The sequence below is a fragment of the Solea senegalensis genome, linkage group LG2, assembly GCF_019176455.1.
Source record: "Solea senegalensis isolate Sse05_10M linkage group LG2, IFAPA_SoseM_1, whole genome shotgun sequence".
Taxonomy (NCBI): Eukaryota; Metazoa; Chordata; class Actinopteri; order Pleuronectiformes; family Soleidae; genus Solea; species Solea senegalensis.
In genome coordinates this window covers 16,465,448-16,491,088 of record NC_058022.1, presented here as the reverse complement: position 1 = coordinate 16,491,088, position 25,641 = coordinate 16,465,448, and the positions used below count along the sequence as shown (strand labels likewise).

General features: G+C 41.6%; 2 protein-coding genes across 3 annotated transcripts; one reads left to right on the top strand and one right to left on the bottom strand.

The window, feature by feature from the left end:
• Positions 1–134: 134 nt before the first annotated feature.
• On the bottom strand, positions 135–16,676 carry ankrd50l (ankyrin repeat domain 50-like). Of its 2 annotated transcripts, none has more exons than XM_044019912.1 (4): positions 16,454–16,676; positions 10,266–11,084; positions 5,562–5,779; positions 135–4,832 (listed from the first exon to the last, which is right to left on the bottom strand). In XM_044019912.1, exons 2-4 carry the CDS (start codon positions 10,712–10,714, stop codon positions 1,291–1,293), a joined length of 4,209 nt encoding a protein of 1,402 aa, XP_043875847.1. In that variant the 5' UTR covers positions 10,715–11,084; positions 16,454–16,676; the 3' UTR covers positions 135–1,290. The 2 variants fall into 2 exon arrangements, with proteins under 2 accessions (XP_043875847.1, XP_043875846.1); XM_044019911.1 differs by lacking the exon at positions 16,454–16,676 and adding an exon at positions 11,187–11,394.
• A 4,731-nt stretch (positions 16,677–21,407) lies between these two features.
• Positions 21,408–25,381, top strand: hpxa (hemopexin a). The gene is made up of 10 exons (XM_044051201.1): positions 21,408–21,491; positions 21,928–21,947; positions 22,030–22,107; positions 22,271–22,425; positions 22,907–23,060; positions 23,198–23,410; positions 23,537–23,632; positions 24,258–24,388; positions 24,475–24,625; positions 24,910–25,381. The coding sequence occupies exons 1-10, from the start codon at positions 21,430–21,432 to the stop codon at positions 25,137–25,139; spliced, it is 1,290 nt and encodes a 429-aa protein (XP_043907136.1). The 5' UTR covers positions 21,408–21,429; the 3' UTR covers positions 25,140–25,381.
• The last annotated feature ends 260 nt before the right edge of the window (positions 25,382–25,641 follow it).

The window sequence follows — 25,641 nt, the reverse complement described above, 5'->3', positions numbered from 1 at the left end:
GCAGGCTGCTGCCAGACTGACATCTCTGCATGATGCTTCCACATCAGAGGCAATCCATGACATTTAGCTTTACTAGACTGCATACTGAAAAACACTTCTGAAATAATAAGCAGACAGAGAAGAGGTAGTTTTATCAGAATGTTTGCCATTTTAATTAATGTTTGTAAATTAAAGAACATTCAATGAAAATGATAAGGAACTGGAGATTTTGAAATTTCAACATCCCACATCCACCCTCAGTTTTTATGATCCAATACATTGCTTCTTCCTGCTTGCTCATAGACACTGTGGATGAGCCAAGCTGGTTTAGTAAACAAGGATGTTTGTATTATAATCCCCGCACTGAGTCAGGCTTTCTTTTGCCAGTTTTTGGTTGTCAGAAATTGACCAATGGGTGCTTTAGAGATGTTTAAAATAAATATAAAATTCACAAGGGTTTTTAGAAAAGATCAAGGCCACAAACCTGAAGCTCAAGATTGCTTACAGTTTCAAAAAAGATCTTTAATATCACAACATAATTTAAAACATATGCCAACCTTTGTTTTCCCATCAAACTGCTGGTGCTGGTGAGTACAACTGGAGAATAAGTAAATAAAAAAATGCATTAAATGAATAGCTTGTCTGTGAGAGCCCTGCTCAACATACAAAACAGTCACCGGAAATTTGCAAAAGCAAGCACTGATGTCATTCAGTTTATTGTTTCCCTGGTTAACTAAAGAGGGTGGAGAAAGATATCACTTCCTCTCTCATCTGAACCCAGAAAAACTGTGACAAAAACAAACGTGTCGTCATTGAAATGTACATGCTGATAATGTGAATTATCAGAATGCGTTCAACCAGATCATTTCTTGGCTGTCAGAAATAGCATATAGCACAGTGCCATTTTCACTTTATGAAACCACAATAATGTCAAAATCATGCAAGATACAGTCAGAATTTTGAAGGTGGTTGTGGCTGACCCCTGCACACTTATGACCACATAGGTCAGAAAGTTAACATGTTGAATGGAATTGCAGCTATAACCCCATCACAATATTGTTTGTTTTGATGCCACAAAATAACAAATGCCAACATTGGGGATGCAACTAATGATTGATTATCAATCAATGTGTTAAAATGTTCTGTGGCTAAACCCTTATATAGTAATTTTAAATAATACAAAATAAAGAAGCAATTTTCCAGATTTTAGATTCTGTAAACCTGTCAGTGTTTAGTAATGCTGATGGATGAATGACTCTTGTTTACTCTTATCCATACAATTAGAATTATTTGTCAGTTCTTCAGCACCAGTCACAGAGGTGTCTCTCTCTTGTACATAGCTGCACTGGTGGGACCTTCAAACTGCAATTTAATGGCCTGTTTCAGATTAAGTTGTGGGTCTGTGGTTGTCATTGTGACCATAACATCCTCTTGCAAGGCACTACAAGGTAAGACTGGGGTAAAACTGTAGCAAGCTGGTGACAAAATGTTTTTCTGGGGTACAGAATCCCAAGCTTCCCCTTGACGTGGGCTCTGCAACCTGTATGGGTAGCCCAGAGGGGGACTATCCCTGTTTTTAGCACAAACTGCAGGACTATCTTGCCCTGGCATTATCCCAAGGGAAGCCATAACAGAGTGCCATTTTCCCCCAGCGCCAGTCCTGTCTGCTCGTATTAAGGGGGGGTTTTGTTCTTTAATTTTGTCATGATATTCAAGTCCAGTTGAAAAGCCTTTCTGAGCCAACTTGCAGTTGTGCACCATGGCAGTGACTGTGCAGACAGAGGGAGGAGGGCTGCCTTTGGGATGCTTCTGGATGCTTCCATGGAGGCTGCCCATGCCTGAGCTCCCTGGTGGAGGGAGGGTGGAGGGACGGCTACGACTGCGGGGCAGTGAGTGTTGTTGGATCTGCTGGATAAAGCTGAGGCTGTCAGCTGGCACTGTCTGCACCGTAGCCAATGAGTGGCAGGTAGATGAGGTTTGGGAACTCTGCATTGAATGGAATCGTTCTGCAGTGGAGCCAGGAGAAGATAAGGAAGAGGACGCGGTAACAGCTGTGACTTCACTTTTATTATTCTCTGGGATGCCTGAGAAAAACTTTGCAGGGGAGACAGTACTAGAATTAGGCAATGGTCCTTGGTATGGCTTGGCTCCGTAGCTCTCCAAGAGCCTGACAATGTTGAAGTGTCTATGTTTCCCAGCCACTTTGACTGGAGTACGACCATATTTGTCTATGTGATTGGGATTTGCACCTCTTTCTAGAAGCATTGTAACAATATTGGCATGTCCCTCCTGGGCAGCAATGCTTAGAGCGGTTGCTCTCTGGTGACAAGCAAGATCTATAGTGACACTATTTACCTCTAGGAGATGTTGTCCTATTTCTGCATGTCCTGTCCAAGCCACTGAATGTATTGGAGGTCTGCCTTCTGTATCTTGTGCATTAGGGTTTGCACCATGCTTTAAAAGTAAGTCTACCATCTTTACATATCCCTGCCAGGATGCCACATGAAGAGCTGTACGACCCTCAGAGTCTCTGGACTCAAGGGGTACCCCTCCTTTCTCTATTAGAAGTGTAGCCATCTCAAGACGACCCTCCAACACAAGGAGGTAGAGCAGAGGCCTGCCCTCAGCATCCCGGACATCAGTATCAGCCCCTCGCCTCATAAGTAGATCTGCAACATCAGTATGGCCCTCCAGAAGGGCAGCACTCAAGGCAGAATGTCCATCATAGGCCCTATGGTCAATGGGAGAACGTCTATCCAACAACAGCCTGACAGTGCTCCAATGACCCTCTTGGGCAGCAAGTATAAGAGGGGTGCGTCCTTCAATGTCCATCTCTCCAACACGTGCCATGCTACCTCGCTCTGTCAAAGCAGCACAAACAGCCCGATGACCTTCACAAGCTGCAGCATGCAACGGAGTCCAGCCAAGGTCATCCTTATGGTTCTCGTCCAGTCCTCGATCCAGCAGGGCCCGGACAACCTCAGTACTGCCTCTTGCAGCTGCCAGGCAGAGTGCTGTCCTGCCCTCACAATCAATGGCATCCACTGCTGCTCCCCAGAAAAGCAGTCGAGATACTGTCTTCATATGGCCCATTGCTGCAGCGGCCAGTAGGGGACTCACAGCTGCTGCAGCAGCTACAGTGCCATCTGGGCCAGCAGTCTCATCTACATCAGCACCAGCTTCTAACAGAAGTTCAACTACCTCATCATGGCCCTCATAGGCTGCAAGAAGCAGTGGTGTCATGCCATCATGGTCTCTGTGTCCTGGATCTGCTTCACGCTCTAGTAACAGACTAACTACCTCACCATAACCTTTTATCCCTGCTGCTGTAGGGACACAGAGGGCAGCGACTGACAGAGCAGTTTGTCCATCCCCATCGGCTAAGTCCACTTCTGCATTATGATCCAATAATAACTCAACAGCTTCATGATGTCCCATATATGCAGCAGCAATAAGTGGAGTGCGGCCCTTACTGTCAGCTTTGTCAACCTGTGCCCCATATTCCAGCAGGGTCAAAACTATTTCCTCATGTCCAGCCCATGCAGCAGCTCTCAGAGCAGTCCGGCCCTCACTGTCACATCCATCCACATCTGCTCCTGCATCCAGAAGAAGACGAACAGCTTCGCTGTGTCCTCCCCAAGCTGCAGAGCGCAATGCTGTCCAACCTTCATTGTCGACATGCTCCATCATCTGTGCTGCAGTTTCTGGCCCCTGGCCCTTAGCCCATTCCAGGAGCAAGGAGAGCACTCTGACATGTCCTTGTCTGGAAGCCAATGAAAGTGGTGTCTGACCCTGATGATCACTGATCAATGGATCATATCCGTATTTCAAGACAAGTTCAACTACATTTGCGGAACCCTCATGTACTGCACTAGCAAGCAAGGCCTGCCCATTTGTAGAACGTAGCTGGTTTATGGACACCCCATTTTCTAGGAGCTTCTTCACAGACACATCCCTTTCACCTGCCTGTGTTAATGCAGTTCCACTTTCAGCTATACAGTGTATTCTAACACTTGGATCGGCATCTGAAAAATGGGATGCAGATATGAGCCCAGTCCTCATTAACAGGTGAAGGACTTCCTGACTTACTAGAATGGGAGGCTGATTTAGACACAGCGCACTGGCTTGGCTGCAACTAGAATTAGTGGCAGGCACACCTGTCCACAGCATCCATAGTGCAAGTAATGAAGGGTTGTCTTTGTGGTGTCCTGAGCATACTAAATGTGTGGCTAGCTGGCAAGTGTCCTCAACGTCCAAGTCTTGTCCCTGCAGAGTCAAAGCCATTGCAAGCATGCTATGACCCTCTGTTCTGCTACACAAGTACTTCTGTGTGCAATACTTGACATCTGTCAGCCACTCAGCAAAACTGGCATGAAAAAGTAGCTTTGTGCCTCCAGGGCCATCGTGCAGGATAGGAGAGAGAGTCCTGAGCTTGTTTTGAAACTCCTGGAGACTGAGCAAAGTGTCATGAGTCCAGGTTGCTCTGAACAGCTGCTGGGGTGTGAGGGGCCTCGGGGCAGCCAAGAGCACATTAAGGAGGGGCCTGACATATGTGAAGAGCCCCCGGGGGAACAGTCTTTGGCACAGCCACAGGTAGAGGCCATTGAGAGTCCCAGGGATGTCTCGGATCTCCCGCAGACCCACTAATGCAACTGCCACACCATTCAGAACACGCTCAAGGAAGAGAAAGCAACCGCCACTCTTGATGTGCAGTAAATTCAGCATGTCAGCTGTGTCAGGAGTGAGCTGGCGGCGAAGTGCTGCTTCTTCATCCAGGCGACAGAGTATGTACTGCTGCACATCATGGACCGGTGGAGGCTTCCGTAGATCATCCAGGCAAATCCTACGGAAACCTGAAACAGAAAAGTTGCCAGTTATTTTTTTTTCAAATGGGATAATTTTTTGCCCTCTATCCCAGTCTCTGACTGATAATCACTGTGTGAAATTTGATTATCTGAATTTTGTTTAACACCCAAAACAAGAAAGATGCCGCATGGTTATAAATCACACATGGATCAAGAATACTAAGATTCTTCCAGGAATCTCGTTTGAATTTTGCCTATTCTCTCCTCTCCCTGCTTCACCTTAACCAACCTTTATTTCTCTTGAGGACACCATTGGTTTTAACAAGTTATAACAGGTCTACACAATGTTCTGATTCTAGTCACAGCTTTAAAGTAACAGGATTACAGTCAAAAATCTCACAGTTACATTAAAATCAAGGCTTATTTATCTACTGCACAAAACAAATCAGAAATGCAGTCAAGACAATTGCATTTGCACAATAAACCAATGTATTGTTAATGCAAACACTTAGGTCACCAGCACTAATGTTGATCTATGTGTTGTCACACCAGTTATCACAGAAAAAACATACACTTTACTCAGAATGTGCAATACTGTAAAAGGCTATTTGAGAAGATCTAAAACATCTTATTTAAGTCTCTTAAATGGTTATTTCAAGGTTCGATTCCTCCTGACTGCCTAATCTCCACCACACCTGTACCATGTTTTATATCTAGCCATGAAGGGTATATCTTCAAGAAAACTATTAATATGGACAAGTTACTCTTTCTTTGTACCTGAGAACATCTTGCACACAACCTTGTTGTGGCGGCGGACAGAGCAGACCAGCAGCAGCCACCCAGGCAGCAGGTGTTGATGGGTGGCCAGGAGCTCTGCGATGGAGCCACTCTTCCCACCACTTGTACTGACCCCATGTCCAACATCCAGGGAGTCCACCACCACCATCAGAGTCTGGGCAGGAGGAGGGAGGTCTAATAAGGGTCTCAAAACTGCTCTAAGAGAGAGACAAAGGCACACAAAGGAAGTGTCAAATATGAGTGTGTTGAAAGCAACACTGTAAAAGAAATAAAACTGTGGGTCAAATATTGTGCCAATAAATTAGTGACCTTGAATTAACTTTATTACAATTATCACTATTATTAACTATTTTCCCATTTAGAATCTTTTGTTTCTTGCTTTTGTTTTTCATATTGCAAATTTTAAAAACAACCCAACCTCATCGCTTAGGGCTTTTTTAAAATTACAGTTTGTTCAAAACAGTATATAAAACGCCCGACAAAAATATAATGCTTTAGTTTGACACTCCCCCTGTGTTGTAGCACTGTTATCTTCAACTGCATTTAGCTAAAACATTAGTGGGGACAATAAAGTCTTCACCTGTGATCAAACACCGGAACACATTGTAAAACAGTAAAACTACTTGGACAGAGACTTAAAACACTGTTAAAGAGCACTGTCAGCACCCACACCCTGCTGTGATCTGATGGTGACTCAGGTTAGTGGAACCTCTGAAATTTCCTGTTCCACCCCTGGGCATGCCTACACACACACACACACACACACACACACGCACACACACACACACACACACACACACACACACACACACACACACACACACACACACACACACACACACACACACACACACACACACACACACACACACACACACACACAGGTTTGTGCAGCTATTCTTCTTAGGACACAGTTATTAACTTCCATTTGTTTGGACAGCCTAAAAAAAACATCATCCTTAACCGTAAACCAAACATGACCCTAACTTAAACCTAACCACAATTTAAATATTAGCCCCAAACTTAACCAGTGCATCAGAAATGAGGTTCTGCGTCATTAGGAACAGGTTTTGGTCTCCTGGTCCTGACAAGGTTAGTGTTTATGACAGAAACGGTACTAACAGGGAAATAAATACAGGTACACACACACAGCTATGTGTACACATGCATACTTGAATATCACCGTGGCCAAGATTCATTTCCCAGAACTAAATTCATTTCCTGACCTTTAAACCCAACCTCACTAAAACATGATTAGACTTGAACTCAAAATTTCACATTATTTCGTTCTTATGACTAACATTGCTGACATTATTGTTGTTTCAGCAATATTTCACAAGACCTTAAAACAATGAAAAGTAATGTATCAAAAATAAAAGGTTTTAGGACTCTAATATTTTATTCTAAATCTTGCTTTGGGGCTTGGGGTGAACTTGTGTGAGGAGAATGTGAAACATTGCATAAAGAAAGCTGGTGTTTTTAAAGAAGAATTGTGATATTACAGGTGGCTACACCATACAACTCTGTTTTCCACCTATAATTTAGTAGCTTCTCCCTGTCTTAACAAATCTGGACACTTAATCACCATTTCTAAAAACAGAAACCACATTTAATAACCACAGAGCAAAACAAGTTAAATCATGATATTTGTAACTACCAGGTGCGGTTTGATGGTGCGATTTGTTCACAACTACACATGCAGACAGGTCTTATATTAGAGGTGACAAATAGTGATTAACCTGTGGCAGTCTGTCATAATATGGGTCACACAGAGGCTCAAGTCCTGCCGCAAACACAGGGTGTGTTTGTGTATGTGTGCTGTTATTAGTGTTAATGTCTATGTTTAAGAATGACCAGAGGCTCCGGTCACCTTTCATCCTCACACAGGTTTTCTTAAATCAGTGTTTGTCAGTCCTGGTCCTGGGGACCCACTGCCCTACATGTTTTAGATGTCAGCTCGTCATTCAGGGCAGTGGGTAACCGGACCAGGACTGACACAGCTTTAAATCATAGCAAAACAACAGCTGTTCAGAGCAAACAATTATGTATATATTGCTACCAAGATAGAAAAAAAAGCTGTTCAACACTGGAAAGAGGTCTTTCAAGATGTAAACGTAGCTGATCTGCCATAAATACATAAGGCTACTCTGACCAATACAGGGTCATTAACTGAAAGCACTGAGGAGAGCAGAATATCAACATAATGTGTAGGTAACATCACAGAAATGTGCAATTCCTACCAATTAGATTCTGGTAAATGGTAAACCAAGCATATGAACTATCAGTTTGCTTTTTTTGTGCGACCAGCTGTTTTAAACCCAAACGTATGAAATCCTAAGACACAGGAAGTTAAATACTTTTATTTGAGAAGCTGGAAACAGCAAATGTTTGGGGTGGGGCATTGTTGCTAAATCTCAAACTTTATTTAGTCATAGCTATACAGGATGTCTTTATCTTATCATACACAATAATCTCATTACACATAGTAACCTTGACTTAATCGATGGACATACTCTGCAATTGAATGGAAAATGAAACCATACGTAGGGTGAAAGCTACTGTAAATCTGGGTTAAAACAAGCTTATCATACCTGCGTGCTGTTTAGTCATCTGATAAGAGCAACGGCGAAGGAAGCAATGAAAGTTTTATTGTTGCTTCAGGCTTTTTCAGCTCATATTGTCCTGGACAAGGAATGTATGTGTGTGTATGTGTGTGTTTGTGTGATCTTTGACCCTCAGCTGTAACAGGACTCATTCACATGAACAATAATTTGTAGGTTGTATCTCTGCAGTGACATTTCACCACTACTTAAATCCTGTGCAGATCTGTCAATTCTCAAACAATTTTAAACAAACAAAGTGTAAACTATATTAATGTGATGTTGGTGATGTGGTCCAACAACAGAAAAAGACTGTTATCCAATCCTTAACGTTATTTAGGATTCACTTCCAGAAGGAAGAAGCAGCAGCACATCATGGTACAAGACTAGACTACTTGACAACACTGAGCCACAAGTTGGTTCCAGGTATGTAATGTTATGCATGTCATTTTTACTGCCAATTGAAGCTCATGTTTCATCAGTTTGTCGACAGCCATTCTCACATGGCAGTTTTCCGCCCGCAGCCACGCTCTCTCTCTCTCTCTCTCTCTCCGTCTCTCTCTGTCTCTCTCTAACACAAACTCCAAGCACAAACAACTGCTGGCTGTAAGCCAATCTGAGGGGAATGTGGAATCCTGCTTGGTACTTCACACCAGAGGAGGGCAAACACAGGAGGGGTGTAAAAGTGCTCAGACTCATCGCAGAGTAAACACACCAGGAGAGAGTGGAAAAAGTCCCTGAGAGGAGAGTGACCTCGCTGACTGGTGCTGAGACGGTCACCAGGGTACAGGATGCTTTTTACTTTTTTGAACCTCTTTGTTCTTTTCTCTCTCTCTCCCTCTCGCTCTCTGAAAGGACGTTGTGCCGTAAATAACACTGTAGCATTCACTCAGTCTACAGGCCCATTGTGTGCGCTGTGAATGGTCTGCATTATGAGAGGATAAATAAATTTACAAAGAAGAAGAATGGCTACTGACAGTCTTGTCTTGTGACTGTCCCGGCTTCACTTTGCTTTGCTCATGGGAAAACAAAATTTGCATTTACAGTCTGAGAAATGTTTAGAGTTAACAGTCAAAACACCTGCACAGAATCACCTCCATTTACATACAAAATAGATGCAGCCGTGAAGCTTTTATGGGCTTTTTTCCCACAGCTCTTTTGTACTTGGTCACTCTGAAATCTATTTAGAGTGACAACTATACTTTATTGATAGCATTGATATTGACATTTAAATATAATTTTTGTTACAGGTGTATTTTGAAAATGCTATTAATGAACTATTTTTCACACACCTTTAGTCATGTGAGGGGTTTTGCAAGAACAGTTGAACACAAATCACCTTTGGCGTCTATGAGAAAGTAATATGGATTCCAAAGTTTGTGTTGTACTGTATGTTTAGTAGTACTGTATCACACTGATGCAACATTGCAAATATTTGATGAATGCATTTTAAGATTTAGAAAAAGAAAGATCATATTTTGCTATTTCTAGTCAATGTTAAGTTTATTAAATGAACTATTTGAAATATGGTTTCAATAGAATAAATCTGAACACTATAAAAAAGGGGGTTTACACCTATTTTTCACCCAATTTAATGGCAATGACTCGTTTGTTTTGAGTCACAACAATCACACTTTAAAACTATTTACAAAACACCGGAGACTTGTAGCACAGGTTTTCTGCAGGTTGTTTACACGGACATCTTAATCTGATAACTGCTGACATGTCTAACTTTGTTCATCCTTCCTCAACAGTAACGTGAAGAACAAAATCGCTATTTACAGTATGTGACACCACACACAGATTTGACCTTGTTAAGCTGAGAATGAGCTGCGCTCTCTAACATGCACACACACGCAGAGCACCCTGATGAGATGCTTGTTACCTTTTGGCAACTTTCTACTCCCTCTCATATAGGATAAGATAATCCCTTATTAGTCCCACAATGGGAAAATTGATGATAATTCTTGATGTGATTTGACAACCGTAGACATTTTCATCAAATCAGGTGGTATAAAGAATTCTCCTCTTAACAATACTGAGCCATCTCAGTCTCACTTTTTTTTTGTTTTTTTTTACAAACCTCTTGAATGCATCATCAGGGTCTCTCTGACAGGTGAGAGGCTCGAGAGCAGACGACACAGACGGGCTGTTGAGGATCTCTCTGTACCCAGGAGAGAGGAGAGGCGAGGCCCTCAGCTGCTCCACCAAGCCCAGGATGAACCTCCACAGGACCACACTCCTCTGGTCCTCCCTTTGGCAGAAGTGTGAGGCCAGGCAGCGTGGTGCCAGCCCGACTGCCAGTCCTGCCTTCGAGGTGGGCCACACTACCTCAGTACAGAAGGCTGTCTTTCCAGCACCAGGGCCCCCCATTACCAGCAGCCCCGGTGGTTGTCCCGGCACAGAGCGGGCGTCCAGGCAGTGCCGCAGCTTCTCCAGGGCCCATTCCCGGCAGAAGAAACGCCGGCCCTGGAGCAAGCTGGCGCTGCTGTCAAATCCATTGCTACTCATTTGCTCCTGGTGACCTGACATCTTTTGGACGACACACCTCTCTGAACTCTACCTCCCATAGTCCTCCAGTTGGACTTTAAGGTTGAGCTTCAGCTGGCAGCTGCTGTCTCTGGTTCATGAGAAATCCAGGCAGTGCCTCAGGTATTTAATCACAAAGGTAGTTCCTGAAAGTGTTGCACCAGGGAATTATTACAAGTTGTTGTCCATCCTCTGCAGGTCCTGAGGTGTAACGCTGAGAACGAGAGTCAAATCAGCCAGCAGGTCACCTTATCACTTTCTTCATCTGGCTTGATCTTTGTGCTGTGATCTTAATCTTGAAAGGGAAACGCGAGGAAGAGGATCCATGGTTACCACCATTCATTACGCTTCTCCTGCCGATCATGCAGCCATTCTATCAAAAATCAGAAGGAGAGAGAGACAAGGAATGAGTCAGGAGAGGGACTGAGTGACAGCATGTTTTTTTCTCTCTCATATATTTGACACTGCATCTCACCCTTCCCCTGCTTGAGTCGTCTTTCAGTTACAGCTACAGTCCTCCCACCTCTCAGTTTCTGTCCCACTTCTGCATCAATCCTGAACTGCGGCTTTAAAATTTAATTTTCCTTTTGTTTCCCACGCCCTGAGCTCTTTCCAAACCTCCATTCATATCTCACGCCTGTCTCTATCATTCTCTCGCTCTCGCTCTCTCACATGCTCTCTGGTTTTTCTTGTTTCTTTTTTTTGTGTGTGTGGTTGGTTTTAGTCTCCTCCCTCTCCCTGGTGTTTCTGGGCATGTAAAGACATGCACACTACAGCAGAGAGCGAGAGAGAGAGGGAGGGAGGGAGAGAGAGAGAGAGAGAGAGAGAGCTGTGAGCAATTCCACAGATGACAGGTGGGAGGGGGGTTACCTGCGGTCAAGGTTCAGTCACAGGGCAATAGTACACCTCCAGCTTTACTGTGAGGTGATTTATCCACATGGAGATGCTTTGCGGTGTTGTCATCCCATCATGACCCCTGATATTTATTTGATTTCACTCTGACTTACTTCACATTAACGTTTACAGCTGCAACAGCCAGTTAAATCAACAAAGAATTATTAGGAACTGAGATAACAAGAGCAGAGATCAGTAAGTCTCTGTAAAAGGGTTGTGATATTTCAGACACATGTGCCAAAGAGGTCCAGCTGACCAATCATAGCAGAGTGGCTTGTTAGCGAGGCGGGCAAAGAGCGAAGTGGAAAGGCACTAAAATAGTGTGTATCATTGCCTATTTTGTGCATTAGAACATGTAGACCTTGTCTAATGAATGCCAAATTAAAGTGATAAATGGCTGACATACAGACATTTATTTTTTGTTTATGTACAGTATAAATTTAAGGATGAATTTCCCACAATGTATCCGTCTTGTTACAACACAGTGAATGCATCTGAGCCACATTAATCCCACTGTAACTTGGTAACTGTAAAAAGAAAACAATACCTGGCAATGTGTCAGTAAAACTGCTGCAGATATGATCAAATCTGGGCTTTTTGTAATTATGCTGGGGTTTTTTTTCACTTGTGTGATGATCTGTGATCAGTATCCTCTATGTGTAGTTTTCTAAGATGACGCATCGCTAAACTCAATACACATGTTTAAGTACATTTCATTTTGTGCACACAAGCCAACATGTTGCACAAATACTGCATATGTACTGTGTCACAGCACGGCTATAAACTGAGGGGATATAAGACACAGGAATCCTGTGACAATATTGAAAGACAATGAGAGTGCACACTGCTGCACCGACCTGACTAATCAAACATCACCTGCACTAATGTCAATTATTTTAAATTATATTTCTTCGTAAAGCACATTGTGCTGCCACATGCATGAAATTAGCTTCATAAATATCTATCATCTATCTAGCACTGTAACTGTGATTTTACACTTTTAACTGACGATAGAAAAAAACATCATCTAAAAACACGACAGTGTGATTCACAGACTTGAGCAGATTTTCTTATTATCAAGTGGATTTTTTTTTAACGCATAGGTTTTCACCTCTATGGTTTTTGCCACACTCAGAGAAAGACATAACATCCAACACACCTGACTGGGTCGTTATCAGGCTTCTGCAGAGCTTGATAACGAGCTGACCATTCGAATCCGGTGTGTCGGAGCAGGGAAACATCTAAAACATGAAGGGCAGTGGGTCCCCAGGACCAGGCTTATACTGTATGACACACAAGGCTGACACATGCTGTCAGCTGTGACTAATACTAAAAATGACCTGGGAAATAAACGGATGTCTCTTTTAGCAAGTCACTGATGACAGCGCAGAGGAGAAGTGGCACCAAACCATTGAAGTTGTCCACATTCTTGTCATTACATGTGGTATTTATGAGGCCACGGCATGTGGTGCAATAAAGTGCGCAGCAGCATCGTTATGGCTTAGCACAAGCTGCCAAAGCCACATTTACAGTATATACGTTATATACTGTACAAAGGGCAGCAATCCGATTTTTCCCACGCCTCAGACATCATACCGTTTACAGTAGCTATTATAACTGTGCTAATAACGGCCCAACTGTGTCATAATTTGACAAATACTGATGGAAATTGCGGATTTAAAAATGTGGGGATAGTATGTGCCAGTTTCCTTTAACGCCGCTCAAGATGTCTAAGCACATAATGATCTCTACAATAATCCTCTCCCCTGCTGTTACAGCAGTGCTTTGCTTGTTGGACTATATACACATGTGTGTGTATGTGCCTTTGTGACATATTGAAGAGCGCTGACAAGAACATATATGAACACATACACATGGATGGTTTTGAAACATGTGTCCTTGACATATCCAGAAGAAGACATGAAGATGCAACAATACATTTTAATAAAAAATAACCTTTGCCTTTTTCTTTTCTTTTTTCTACAAGAACTAAAAGAACAGATTGAGCCTTGTCTTAAGGCAGTACTTGACAGAAAATAATAGAGAACCACTGTCTTAAGGTAACTAAATCCAACGGCCAGCCCACATAAAGCACACTTACACCTAATGTTTGTTTGATATGAATCACATGACTGTTGTACAAGTGATTGTGTGAGAGAGAATTGAATGGGTGGGGTTCATCAAAAGGTTTCTTGTGTAGAATTTGTTTGTTGTAAATTGTAACCAACTGAAAACTCCTTGTTTCACTTGTGGAGGTGTTTAGAAAGACAAGCATTTGGTTCGTCTGTTTTGACAACGCTGGAAATATTAGTTAATTCCAATGTGAAAGGTCTATTGTTTTACATTAAGGAGGGTTTATTGTCGGAGACTGAATATACTACTCATAGATGTTTGTTTAATCGCTTGGTCATTTGGGTTTCATAACCCTGGCAGCTTATCAAGCAAATGAAGAAGAATGGCATTCTTTCTGTTATATGAAGGCCACTGCGGTTCCCTGACACTCTTGTATAAAATAGACACGATGAGGCATAACATTAGATCATAATGATTAGTGAAGTGAATAACACTTATTATTTCTTCATCATGGCACCTGTTAGGCAGCAAGGTGAACATTTTCTCCTCAAAGTGTTAGAAGCAGGAAAAATGGGCAAGTGTAAGGATTTGAGTGAGTTTGACAAGAAGACTGGGTCGACTGGGTCGACTGGGTCAGAGCATCTCCAAAACTGCAGCTGTTGTGGGACGTTCTCGGTCTGTATCTTTCAAAAATGGTCCAAGGAAGGAACAGTGGTGAACTGGTAACAGCGTCAGGGCTCATTGATGCACGTTAGGAGCCAAGGCTGGCTAAAATTGCAGTAAGAGTTCATGCTGGTTCTGATAGAAAGATGTCAGAATACACAGTGAATCACAATTTGTTGCATCAAACCCAGTCAGGGTGACCGTGCTGACCCCTGTACACCACTGAAAGTGCCAACAATGGGCACGTGAGCAACTGGAATACGGAGCAATGTAACTTGCATCATGTGCATGTGATGCTTTGGGTAATGTCCTGCTGGGAAACCTTGGGTCCAGCCATCCATGTTACTTTGACATGAACCACCCAACTAAGCACTGTTGCAGACCAGGTACACCCTTTCATGGAAACGGTATTCCCTGATGGCTTAGGCCTCAGCAGGATAATGCACCGTGCCACAAAGCAAACATTTTTCAGGAATGGTTTGAGAAGCACAACAACGAGTTTGAGGTGTTGATTTGGCCTCCAAATTCCCCAGATGTCAATCCAATCGAGCATCTGTGGGATGAGCTGGACAAACAAGTCCAGTCCATGGAGGCTCCACCACCTAGCAACTTACGGGACTTAAAGGATCTGCTGCTAACATCTTGGTGTCAGATACCACAGGACACCTTCAGGGGTCTGGTGGAGTCCATGCCTAGACAAGTCAGGGCTGTTTTGTCAGCAAAAGGGGGACCAGCATAATGTTCGGCAGGTTGTCATAAAGTTATGCCCAAGGTAGGAGGTAGGCTAAGGTAGGATGTAGGCCACATTTATCCTCCGGGGGGTGATTCTGCTGGTTGCTATAAGAACTCAATTTAAAAGTAAAATTTAAATTCTGAGTAGAAAATGTGTCTACTTCTCACTTGATTGATAATGTCTGTAAACATTTTTTTTTGAGGAGTTCATGGTCTGATAACGCACAGCACATACGAGTGGACGCCATTGTGATTGACAGCTAGTGTCATCCAATAGGAGCCGGGTTTCAGAGGTTGTCTGTGAACTTCCTGTTACATAAACTGCAGTGGCGATAGCTCTAAGACAGCAAGGGAAGCACAGCTCCCTCTAAAATGTCATGTACTGTGTTGTATTTACATTTCAATACTGTTACTGTAATTACTGTGCTTCCTTGTTCTAGTTGTTCACTTGCAGAAGTCATGCAAGAATTGTAAATCACTGGGCCTGAAATGATCTTCCCCTGTTTCAAAGACCAGCGACTGTCACTGATAAAGTGACATGGCACCGGTTAAATTGTATACCTAAAGGCTTCAAAATGTGAATGAACCTTTCTCACTAATTCTTACACACTGGCACTTTAAAGGGTACGCAGTAGTTATGACTACTGTGTACAAGTATTACCTTTACATAGTAACTATAGCTACATGCATGAATATAATAATGTGTTCAATATACAGTGAGAAAGAGGTAGATGAGTGGTTAGCTGCAGTCCAGAATATTCCTAAGACAAAAGTTAGAGGATCAGTGGTTCCATGATGGACCGAAGAATGTAACTTTGCAGTCCGGCAGCTAGAAACAGGGCCTATACAGAAAACATCTGTTAGAGAGTTATGCTATTGAGTATAAGAGAATTAGAGCTAAGGCTCGACGTGTCATCAAGGAGGCAAAGAAACAAAGTTGGATACATTTTGTTGTAAATTAGGACCAGATACACCCATAAAAAACATTTGGACTTTTGTTCATCACTGTGATGGAGCTAAAGCTGTATATATAATGTTTTCTACACAGAAGACATAATCACTCTACAGACTCATACAATCTCACTAGAGTCACTACGAATCCACAGGTGACCAGACGTCTGTCTGCCTGTCTGTCTGTCTGCATCCCCACCTGTCTGCTCTCAACGTGATGGAAACGTCTGTAATGAAACGTGTTTTAACAGACTGAAGTCACCGACCAGGCGGCGTCCACTGTGGCCAGAAACACGCGGCGCCGCGCGCACACTTTGCCACTTTTGGTTCCCAGAAAGCGCCGCAAGTCAGAATATAGCATTTATTTAACCGCCGTACACACAAACAGAAACTGAGCGTCATATTCCCTGCAGAGAGGAACGCTCTTACCTGAAAACAAACACTCCATCACACGGTCTCCCTCCGACACACCGACACAGCACTTGACCGGTTTCAATCACGTGTATCCTCCTCTTCTACATTTCTTCATACCTCACCGCATCAAGCGTGAAGTTCATGTTATTCCCCGGCACAGATGTTCCGGTCAGTCAGTCTCAGAAGTCGGTTTAGTTTTTTCCTTGAGAGGAAAAACAAAATAGAGGATTTGAGTCTAACAAGGAAGGACACCCTCTGCAGGGCTGCTGTCACACACACGTGTTACACTGATCACATTATAGTCATTATTCATTCAAATTTAGAAAAAAGAAAAAAGAAAAAAATCTACATCGCCATATATATTTTTTGTCTCTTCTCCACCCAAATAAAATTAATCTGGAGCTGCAAAAAAACCTTAAAAAGAAGATGATATCATGAATAAAGGTTTTGTTGATACATATACTATATTTAAAGAACTGAAATTTAAGAACTACAAAATAAAAACTGTTGACATTTCATTGCTGTTTATACCCCAACCTATTATAAAGTGCAGAAAACTACTACTACTACTTTGAAATTAAATAAAACAATATATGGATTTTATGTAGTTTGTGCTTTTGAAAACCTGCCTGAATCCAAAGATGGCCAGGACTCCAATTGTATACTTCTTCATGTACACATCACTTTATTGAAGTGTCGGGAATGGCTTTCTGGGAGGTTTTTCAATATAGACATTGACATAGACATTGGATGTGATGCATAACATATCATGACACTTTTATTTATGACCTTCGACTCATAAATAAAAGGGCGAAAAACACGGAAATAAGAGAAAAATAAACATGTTTTTTCTTCAACGCTACAAGGAGCCAGAAGGGCTGAAGAGCCACATGGGGCTCTAGAGCCACAGGTTGCAGACCCCTGACAGACTATCTGTGGGTTTATATTTTGATTAACCTATTGAATTAAAAGATTAACATCATATACTTTAGGAATGGTATTTTCGAATTGTATTTAATTAAATTTAGCTTGAGTGTAATAGGCGCACATCGTCTCTTAGTCCTGCTTTCTGTTCACTGTGTCATGCGTGGACGTGATGTCACACGGCTCCAAAACTGTCCCACGATCTCAAGTGAGCTCACAGGGAAATGAGAAGTGACCTTTTCACCCTGTGAACCAATTATCTACATTCTGTCATAGACGCCAAAAAATACCAAATATCCCCTCTTTGTTAAAGTGTGCCTTTATTATATATATGTCTCACTAAAGCTGTGATCATTAAACTACATGTTTGCATGATGGAATGCTGAGTGTAGCTTGTTGTCTTTGTGCAGAGATACAACGAAAAAGACATTTCCTATAAAACCAAAGATGTTCTATGCACACTGACTTCACCGTGTTTACTTAAATAAACCGTAAGTATGTTAAAAAACAAATCTAATTACACAACCGTTGATAAACCTGAAGCTTTTCCAAGGCCTAATTAGGGGATCTATGACACAGTATAGGTAAAATACTTTTTTTTTAATAAGTTTTTGACTTTTGTATGCTGCTGTCATATTAAATAACTGTATGACCGATTTTTACAATAAACAGTATACTTGTCATCCATAACATTCTTTATGTATAGGCCCTTAAGCCTGCTGAATCCATAATATCAGCAAGAGTGACCTCTACAGGACCTCTGTGGTATTTACAAACGTCATCAGAGTGCAGTGTGTGTGGGTGAAATATAATCCTTTATTTAGGATAAATGTGTATATAATTCATGTTTGGCCACTGAAACAGCACTTCGAGGTAGAGCTACTTAAGTTGTGTGTATGAGCTGTGGACAAGGTTAATATAAATTCACTTCTTATTGCTGCCATGTGTCTGGAGGCTTCCCTCTGTCAATAATGATTTCTCACAAGTTAACTTATAGAGGGGCGTTTGCATATGCAGGTGGTTCAGGTTTTGCTGTCAGTGCTGCAGTATATACTGTACGTAGATCCCTGTATGAGTGTTAAGGAATCATGTGTTTCGCTGTTTTTAGTGGTTCTAAATGATTTAACTAACACCAGTTTCACACATGAGCATTAGTCATAACTGGAATATAATGCCTAATGAAACGAAACGGATAAAAGATCAAGAACTGGCTGAAAACAAAAGGAGGTTGTAGCCACTTTTAATAGTATGTGTAGTCTCAATAAAGTTCGACTGTTTTGGAGTGTATGAGTGCGTGTGCAGGTACATTTTTACACTGTATTAGGTAGATGAGAACTAGGCCTTCTATATTAGTATTTATACTGTCTTATATTGTTGGCGTTTTTACTGTACTTGTGTTACTCTTTATCTCTGAAAAGCCCAGCCAGGGTCACGAGTTGCAAACTAGCAAATTGCTACACACTCTTTGTGCAGTACATCAGATGCACTTTATGTGCACTATGTCTCATTGCATTGTCCCTGAAAAATAAAGATTGATTGATTAATTGGTGAATTTCAACTGATTGGCTGCAGAACACTAAAGTTGAATTGAAAACCTTTGGCTCACAATAGTTGTGACTAGTCCAAGTCTTCTGAATGAGCTTAAAAAGGAGAAACCAGTCCAATGCTACAGATAACAGCAGTATCAAAGGCCAGAGCTCAGGAGCAGTGCAGATTTATTTGCTTCTCAAACCCACTTTAAACTCTGCTCTGTATCTGCCTTGTATGCTGTTGCAGAGGACTCGGCCTGCCCACACACTCCATGAAATCCATCTGGCACCTGCTGACACACTCATGAGCAGCCTGATTTATGTTACTCATACCTGCACACAGCAGGGGAGAGAGGAGAAAGGGGTGAGAGGTAAGGATTAAGATGTGAACCAACCACAGTTTTTAAAAGCCTTTTTTAATGATGATTTGCAGGGCGTTGGGAACAACTAAGATTTTAAGACAATCAAAGAGTTCGAGTGGCAACTGCAGAGGGAACTTTAAATATTCTGATTAAAAACATTTTGTTCGTATGACACGATATAACTCAGGAGAAGTGGCCAGACTGTACCATGCTGAAGGCAGGATAAGCTGACACATGCTCAGCGCTGGGACTGAGTGGAAATAAAGATCAGGTGTGAAGCCCTACAGCTGCCCAGGAACCTGCCACGCTTCTCTGGAGTCACAGGTGGAACTGTGACACAGTGATTGCCGATACACAGTCAGACACACCTGTCCGCAATTATTATCTGCTTTCATGTCCAGAGCACACGCATACAATCTCACGTCAGTATAACAGAAGATGAGTTTGAACTGGTACAGTTCTACTCGGTTACATCAAAACCTTTGTTTTTAACTGCAGAGTTCCTTAAACCTAATACATTAAGTTAACTTATGACTTGGGTTTTACTAAATTAAACAAAGTAGACAGGGGGAGGACATTTGCTGTTACTCAGACAGGACTTAAATATCCGCCTCAAAACTCCAGCAAACTATGTCTTAGCCATAACACTACAGGAAAAAAGGTTCCTGAACCACATTAATCAACAGAATACAAACATTTGTATGAATGTATTGCTTCAGTCAGCCTAAAAAAAGTAGTTGGAGTATTTCAAGCCAGATTCAAGGTTGAGCCTTTGTTAGCACTCTGATTACATGTGTGTACAGACCTCTATAGTGTCATTGCTCAACAGACATTCACTTAATATTTGCACTGCAGTCACAAAATGTCTCCATCAAAACTCATCAGTTTTCCTCACTTGGCTTGTTCTGTTCTTCATATATGCTTTTGTGTTTTTGCTGTTGCATATTTATACTGAAAGCTGACATGTGATTATCGTGTGCTGTTCTTTGTTCAGTGCTGGACGGGTTTATCAAAGCCTTGTAGCTTTGAAATGTGTCCAATAATTATTACTGTACTTTGGATTTACCAAATATTTAGCTTTCAAGAATTGCAAAGTGCAAAACTCAGCCAAGTTTGCTCAGTCTCCCTTTTACAGGTGTGCATTAGTTGTTGATTAATTAATACAAATGACTGACTGTGACTTGTTCAATCGCACACATTGCGGCACACCATATTCTCTGTTAATGTTCACCATACAAACCTTACATAGCAGTTATTACAAGGATTCAGCGGGTTCTATTTATTCTGTGGGTTCACTGAGTCATTTACCTTAAACCTGGATCAAGTCCAGACAGACCATGACACACATCTGGTATGTTTTAGAATGGTACAGATAATACTATTGATAAAGTATACAAAGAGGTTTAGAAGTCCCTCTTTGTTAGAATATGATCCTCAAATTGACGTTATAAATGGAAGCTTATACTATAAATATACTGCTAACATAGCAATATACTAACAACAGCGAGTATAATGTATATGATCTATAATGTTTCACGATTATTGAATGTTCGGTAACACTTTAGATTAGGGAACACGTTCACCATTAACTAGGTGCTTACTAACATGCATATAAGTTGCATACCAGACCTTTATTAGTAATTATTACGCGCGTATTAACACCTTAATCAGGAACAATCTTAATTCATGTCGTAATAGAGGTACAACAAGGTTATGTAGAATAAGGTGTTAATACGTGCTTAATAATTACTAATAAAGGGCTAGTGTGCTATTTATGCATGTTAGTGAGCACCTAGTTAATAGTGAATATGTATTCCCTAATCTAAAGTGTTACTGAATGTTCATATTACTTTGGTTTGAAATTGACAGTGAAAAAAGTAGTAGTAGTACAGTAGTATTGATTTCATTTTTACAGTGAACAGGAGCCTTTGGAGTTCTCTGAACTTCTGCTTGCGTAATTTGTGGATGTCTGAGTTTGAGTGGCACAGGACTTGGGTTCATCAAACAAAGGGGGCATCTTTGATTAACCCACAGCATCTGCACATTGTCCTCCTCCTCCTCCTCCTCCTCATCTGTTGCTCAATGTGACTGCGTCCATCTGAGCCCTACCATATAAAAGGTTGCTGGAGCAGCAGTCATTGTAGCCCAGCTCCACTGCCTCTCAGGACTGCTCACCATGAAGCTTCTCACCCATGTCTTGTGTCTCTGCCTGGCCCTGGCTCTGGCATGTGCTGATTCGTAAGTGTTTTTTAAATTTTAAATGTTGTTTTTCTCCTTTCTGGGGTGCCGGTGACTCATGTCTGCTTCAGACTGAGCACTCTGAATTCTCTTTTAAACCGTAGTCCATCACAGTGAAGCCAAATCATTTTTACTGCAAATGGACAAAACGTCAGGTATAAAGAAACAAAAGTGATAAAAATAAACTGTACAAAAAGAAAAGGAATGGGCGTTGACGTTTTAGACTGTTGATACTGACCTGGCTCACAAGTAGAGGCTCCATCACACAGACACAATATTTTAAATCCCCTTAGAATGTCCTAATTTGACATTATTTTACAAAGTAATTTTGAATATTTTGGCTAACACAAACAGAACACAAGTTAGAAAAGATGACTGTTTTATTTATATTGTACAATTATTTTAAAAATGCTTCGTTTTCTGTCTGTTTATCCAGGCATGAGACACATGCTTCAGGTGCGTTTTAAGCATTCACACACGTCTCAATCTGTTGCTGATGCTAATACTACTACTAAATGTATTATTTCTTATTTTACAGACATCCCTGACCATTGTCATGGTCTTGAGATGGACGCCGTTGCAGTGGACGAGGATGGAGTCCCTTACTTTTTCAAGGGTAAGTCCCTACAAGTGTTCTGGCCCTATATGAATAACATTATTTGCAGTGCATTGCGTCACTGAGTGAACTCCATGCTCTGGTTTCACTCCTTTTTAGAGGTTATGAAAGAAAATGTGTATTGTTGTTTCTAAATGTCACATCCTGCATTTCTGCCTATCAGGCGACCATCTGCTCAAGGGTTTCCATGGCAAACCTGAGCTGTTTAATGAGACCTTTGCCGAGCTGGACGACCATCACCACCTGAGCCATGTAGATGCTGCTTTCCTCATGCACTATGAAGAAAGCCATGACCACGACCACATGTTTTTCTTCTTGGTACTGTCTATTCTTTGACTCCCTTGATCATTACAATATTATCTGAATTGAGGTTCACGTTCCTGATTCAATCACATTCTTGCTGACTTATTTTGCAATGATAAGCAAAGAAGATATCTTTTGGCGAGGTGTTTTTTTTTTTAAATGAAAGAAAACCTGTTTTCATAAATTACTATACCTTTTTTGTCTCACTGAAATAAGACAAGGACAGAAATACATGCATCACAAACAGAACAGTACAGTTAAAAATTAAGTTTACCAGGTCATTGACATCAGGTTTTTAAACACAGTGGCAGGGAATGATCTGCTTGCTGTTGCTACTTTTTAAAATCATCAACTTCCTATCTTTTGGTGTACAAAGTGTATGAAAATGTCAACACACGTTCATATATTTGAATATTTTGATTGTACAAACATTCAACAACGCACACGTAAACCTCACATCTAAACTGGTACTTTTGGTGGTTGTACTTTGATGCAGGACGAGAAGGTGTATAGCTATCAGAAACACAAGCTGGAAGACGGATACCCCAAGAACATTACTGAGGTCTTCCCTGGAATCCCTGACCACCTGGATGCTGCCATTGGATGTCCCAAAGCTGACTGCGGTGAAGACTCTGTCATCTTCTTCAAGGGTAAGTCTTCAGATTAATCCTTCTTTGTTGCAAGAAAGGCTTTTAAGAAAGTACATTCACATATTTCAAGCACTTTTCTTTCTCTGCTATATATATATATATATATATATATATATATGTACTTTTTTTTCCTGTAGAACACGAAATCTACCACTACAATGTCAAAACCAAGGCTGTGGAAGAGAAGGAGTTCAAGACCATGCCAAACTGCACGGCTGCTTTCCGCTTTTTGGGCCACTACTACTGCTTCCATGGACACTTGTTCTCCAAGTTCGACCCAAAGACTGGTGACGTGCACGGCAAATACCCCAAAGAGGTGCGCGACTACTTCATGAGATGCGCCAATTACAGTAAGTGAAAAATATTTTGATGAGGAAATCTCTTCTAGCAAACAATCTGAAGACAATTACTTTTATCCATGTTGGAGATGAATTATTTGACCGTAATGTTTTGGTTTCACTCACTTCGCTGTCTAGGTAGCCATAGCGACGACGTGGAGAGAGAACAGTGCAGCCGCGTTCACCTCGATGCCATCACTTCTGACCATGATGGAAACATGTATGCTTTCAGAGGTGAGATCTGACACACAACACACTGATTTTGCCTTTTTCGTCTTGTTTAGTTTATTATTGTTTGTTTTATTTATTGATATATTTGTTTAGCACAAACATGTAAACATCAAAGTTTACAGCTGCTGTCTTATGTGCTTGATGACTTTAGAAACTACAAAGGGTTTTGTGAGTTTCTATGTAAAAAGACAGAAAAAAACAGAGACAGAAATCATAAACATAACCCTTTTGGCAGAGGTTAATAAATGAGAGGCAACGTACTTGTTTTTATTTTAAAACCTTAGTTTATTATAAACAAAATCACATGCCCCAAATACAGAGGCCCTGTTCATACGGTCAGCAGTGAGTTGGTCAGGAATGAGATAAAAACAGTGGATTCCTCAAGCAGCAAGGATAAGCTGATCTGTATTTAATCCCATTAATGCACATTAATGCACAGACATCAAATGAACCAACATATTATTCAATAAGCCAGAAATTAAACAAACCAGACAAATAGACTTCATACTTTAACAGTTGGTCACATGCCGTTGTCATGGTTTTTAGTATCAAAGACTTTCTCCTTGTTTATGTTCATTTTCCATCGTCTTGCAGTGATACGGTTTTAAGCAATTCCCTCGTTTTGCAGGCCACTATTTCATCAGCAGAGATGCGGGTAACGCCACTCTGAAGGCCGACTCCATTGAGAACGTCTTCAAGGAGCTGCACAGTGAGGTGGATGCTGTTTTCACTTACGAGGATCAGCTTCACATGATCAAGGTAAACTACAGAAGCAACAACACGGTCATCGCTCTCTCTCTCTCAAGGCTAAAACAGGACATTTGGGATTATTTGTTTCTCCTCAGGACGACCATCTATTTGTTTACAAAGTGGGGGGTGAGCATCCCGTCCTTATGGAAGGTTACCCCAAGTCTGTGAAGGAAGAGCTGGGCGTTGAGGGTCACATTGATGCTGCATTTATCTGTGAGGACCATCACATCGCTCACATCGTCAAAGGTAAAGACAAAATCAAAATTGAATTTGAACCCGTCGGCACATTCACAGGAACTGAAGCTGGACACAAGGTTAAGCCAAGCTCAGTTAGCTAGATACAATCACATTGATCAAGGACATAGAGACGCTTTGGACGTTGATAAAAGATCACACTCTTTTGGGGGGACAACGTAAGCATTAAGCAGCTAAAGCAACAACTAACTAACAAGACAGCTAGGCTAGAAAGAATGATTCACATGCCCTCCTGTCTGCTGTGCTCATCTGTCCTCCTGTCTGTTGTCCACCAGGTGACCACGTCTATGACGTGGAAATGAAGGCCAGCCCTCGCGTTATCAACAGCGAGCAGCCAATTGCCCTCTTCAAGACGATCGATGCTGCCAAATGCGACAAAGATGGAATTAAAGTGATTGTAGGCAACCACTACTACACCTTTGAGAGCCTGAAGGTGTTGGCTACTGGCAGGGCCCTGCCCGAGCAGCACAGAGTCTCCCAGGACCTGTTTGGCTGTGATCACTAGGTTTTATTCACAGGACTCTGCAGAATGTCGCACACACCACAGTCAAATGCCAGTGACACCTGAGTCACCACGTGTTTCACATAGTTTTTGTTCTTACCTCAAACTAACCCTGTTTTGTTTCTTTCTGCAAAAGTTTTCATATTTCATTACTGTAGTGGACCTCTATGTAATTTGAGTTCACAACGTGTTTTTCTGTGATTCATTGTGAATGGCGTCATTGTGAATAAAGAGGAGAATCAGCACACAACGTGTCGTCTTCTTTGCACTAAAAGAGTGTTCACAGTGGTATTTTCTCACTTAAATTGTCTTATTATTTAGTTCTGATGTAAGAAAAAAGAGAGCGTTGTTCAACTTTGAACTCCTCACCAGTAGCTACAGCAAGAAGACAATGGGCACTCATTTCTACCAAACTCTTTTCTGGAAAAATTAAGATACTTTTTTCACAATTATGTGCACCCTACAAATTCATTTGTACTCAATACTCAATATTGAGTATTATAGT

Bases quoted from the DNA above. Each gene is read 5' to 3' on its own strand.
- ankrd50l (XM_044019912.1), bottom strand. From the start codon at position 10,714: ATGTCAGGTCACCAGGAGCAAATGAGTAGCAATGGATTTGACAGCAGC. The intron at 5,780-10,265 runs GTTTGTAAAAAA...TCTCTCTCTTAG, and splicing joins CCTGATGATGCATTCAAGAG to AGCAGTTTTGAGACCCTTAT. The intron at 4,833-5,561 runs GTACAAAGAAAG...TTTCTGTTTCAG, and splicing joins TGTGTGCAAGATGTTCTCAG to GTTTCCGTAGGATTTGCCTG.
- hpxa (XM_044051201.1), top strand. From the start codon at position 21,430: ATGAAGCTTCTCACCCATGTCTTGTGTCTCTGCCTGGCCCTGGCTCTG. The intron at 22,426-22,906 runs GTACTGTCTATT...ACTTTGATGCAG, and splicing joins ACCACATGTTTTTCTTCTTG to GACGAGAAGGTGTATAGCTA. The intron at 24,626-24,909 runs GTAAAGACAAAA...GTTGTCCACCAG, and splicing joins CATCGCTCACATCGTCAAAG to GTGACCACGTCTATGACGTG.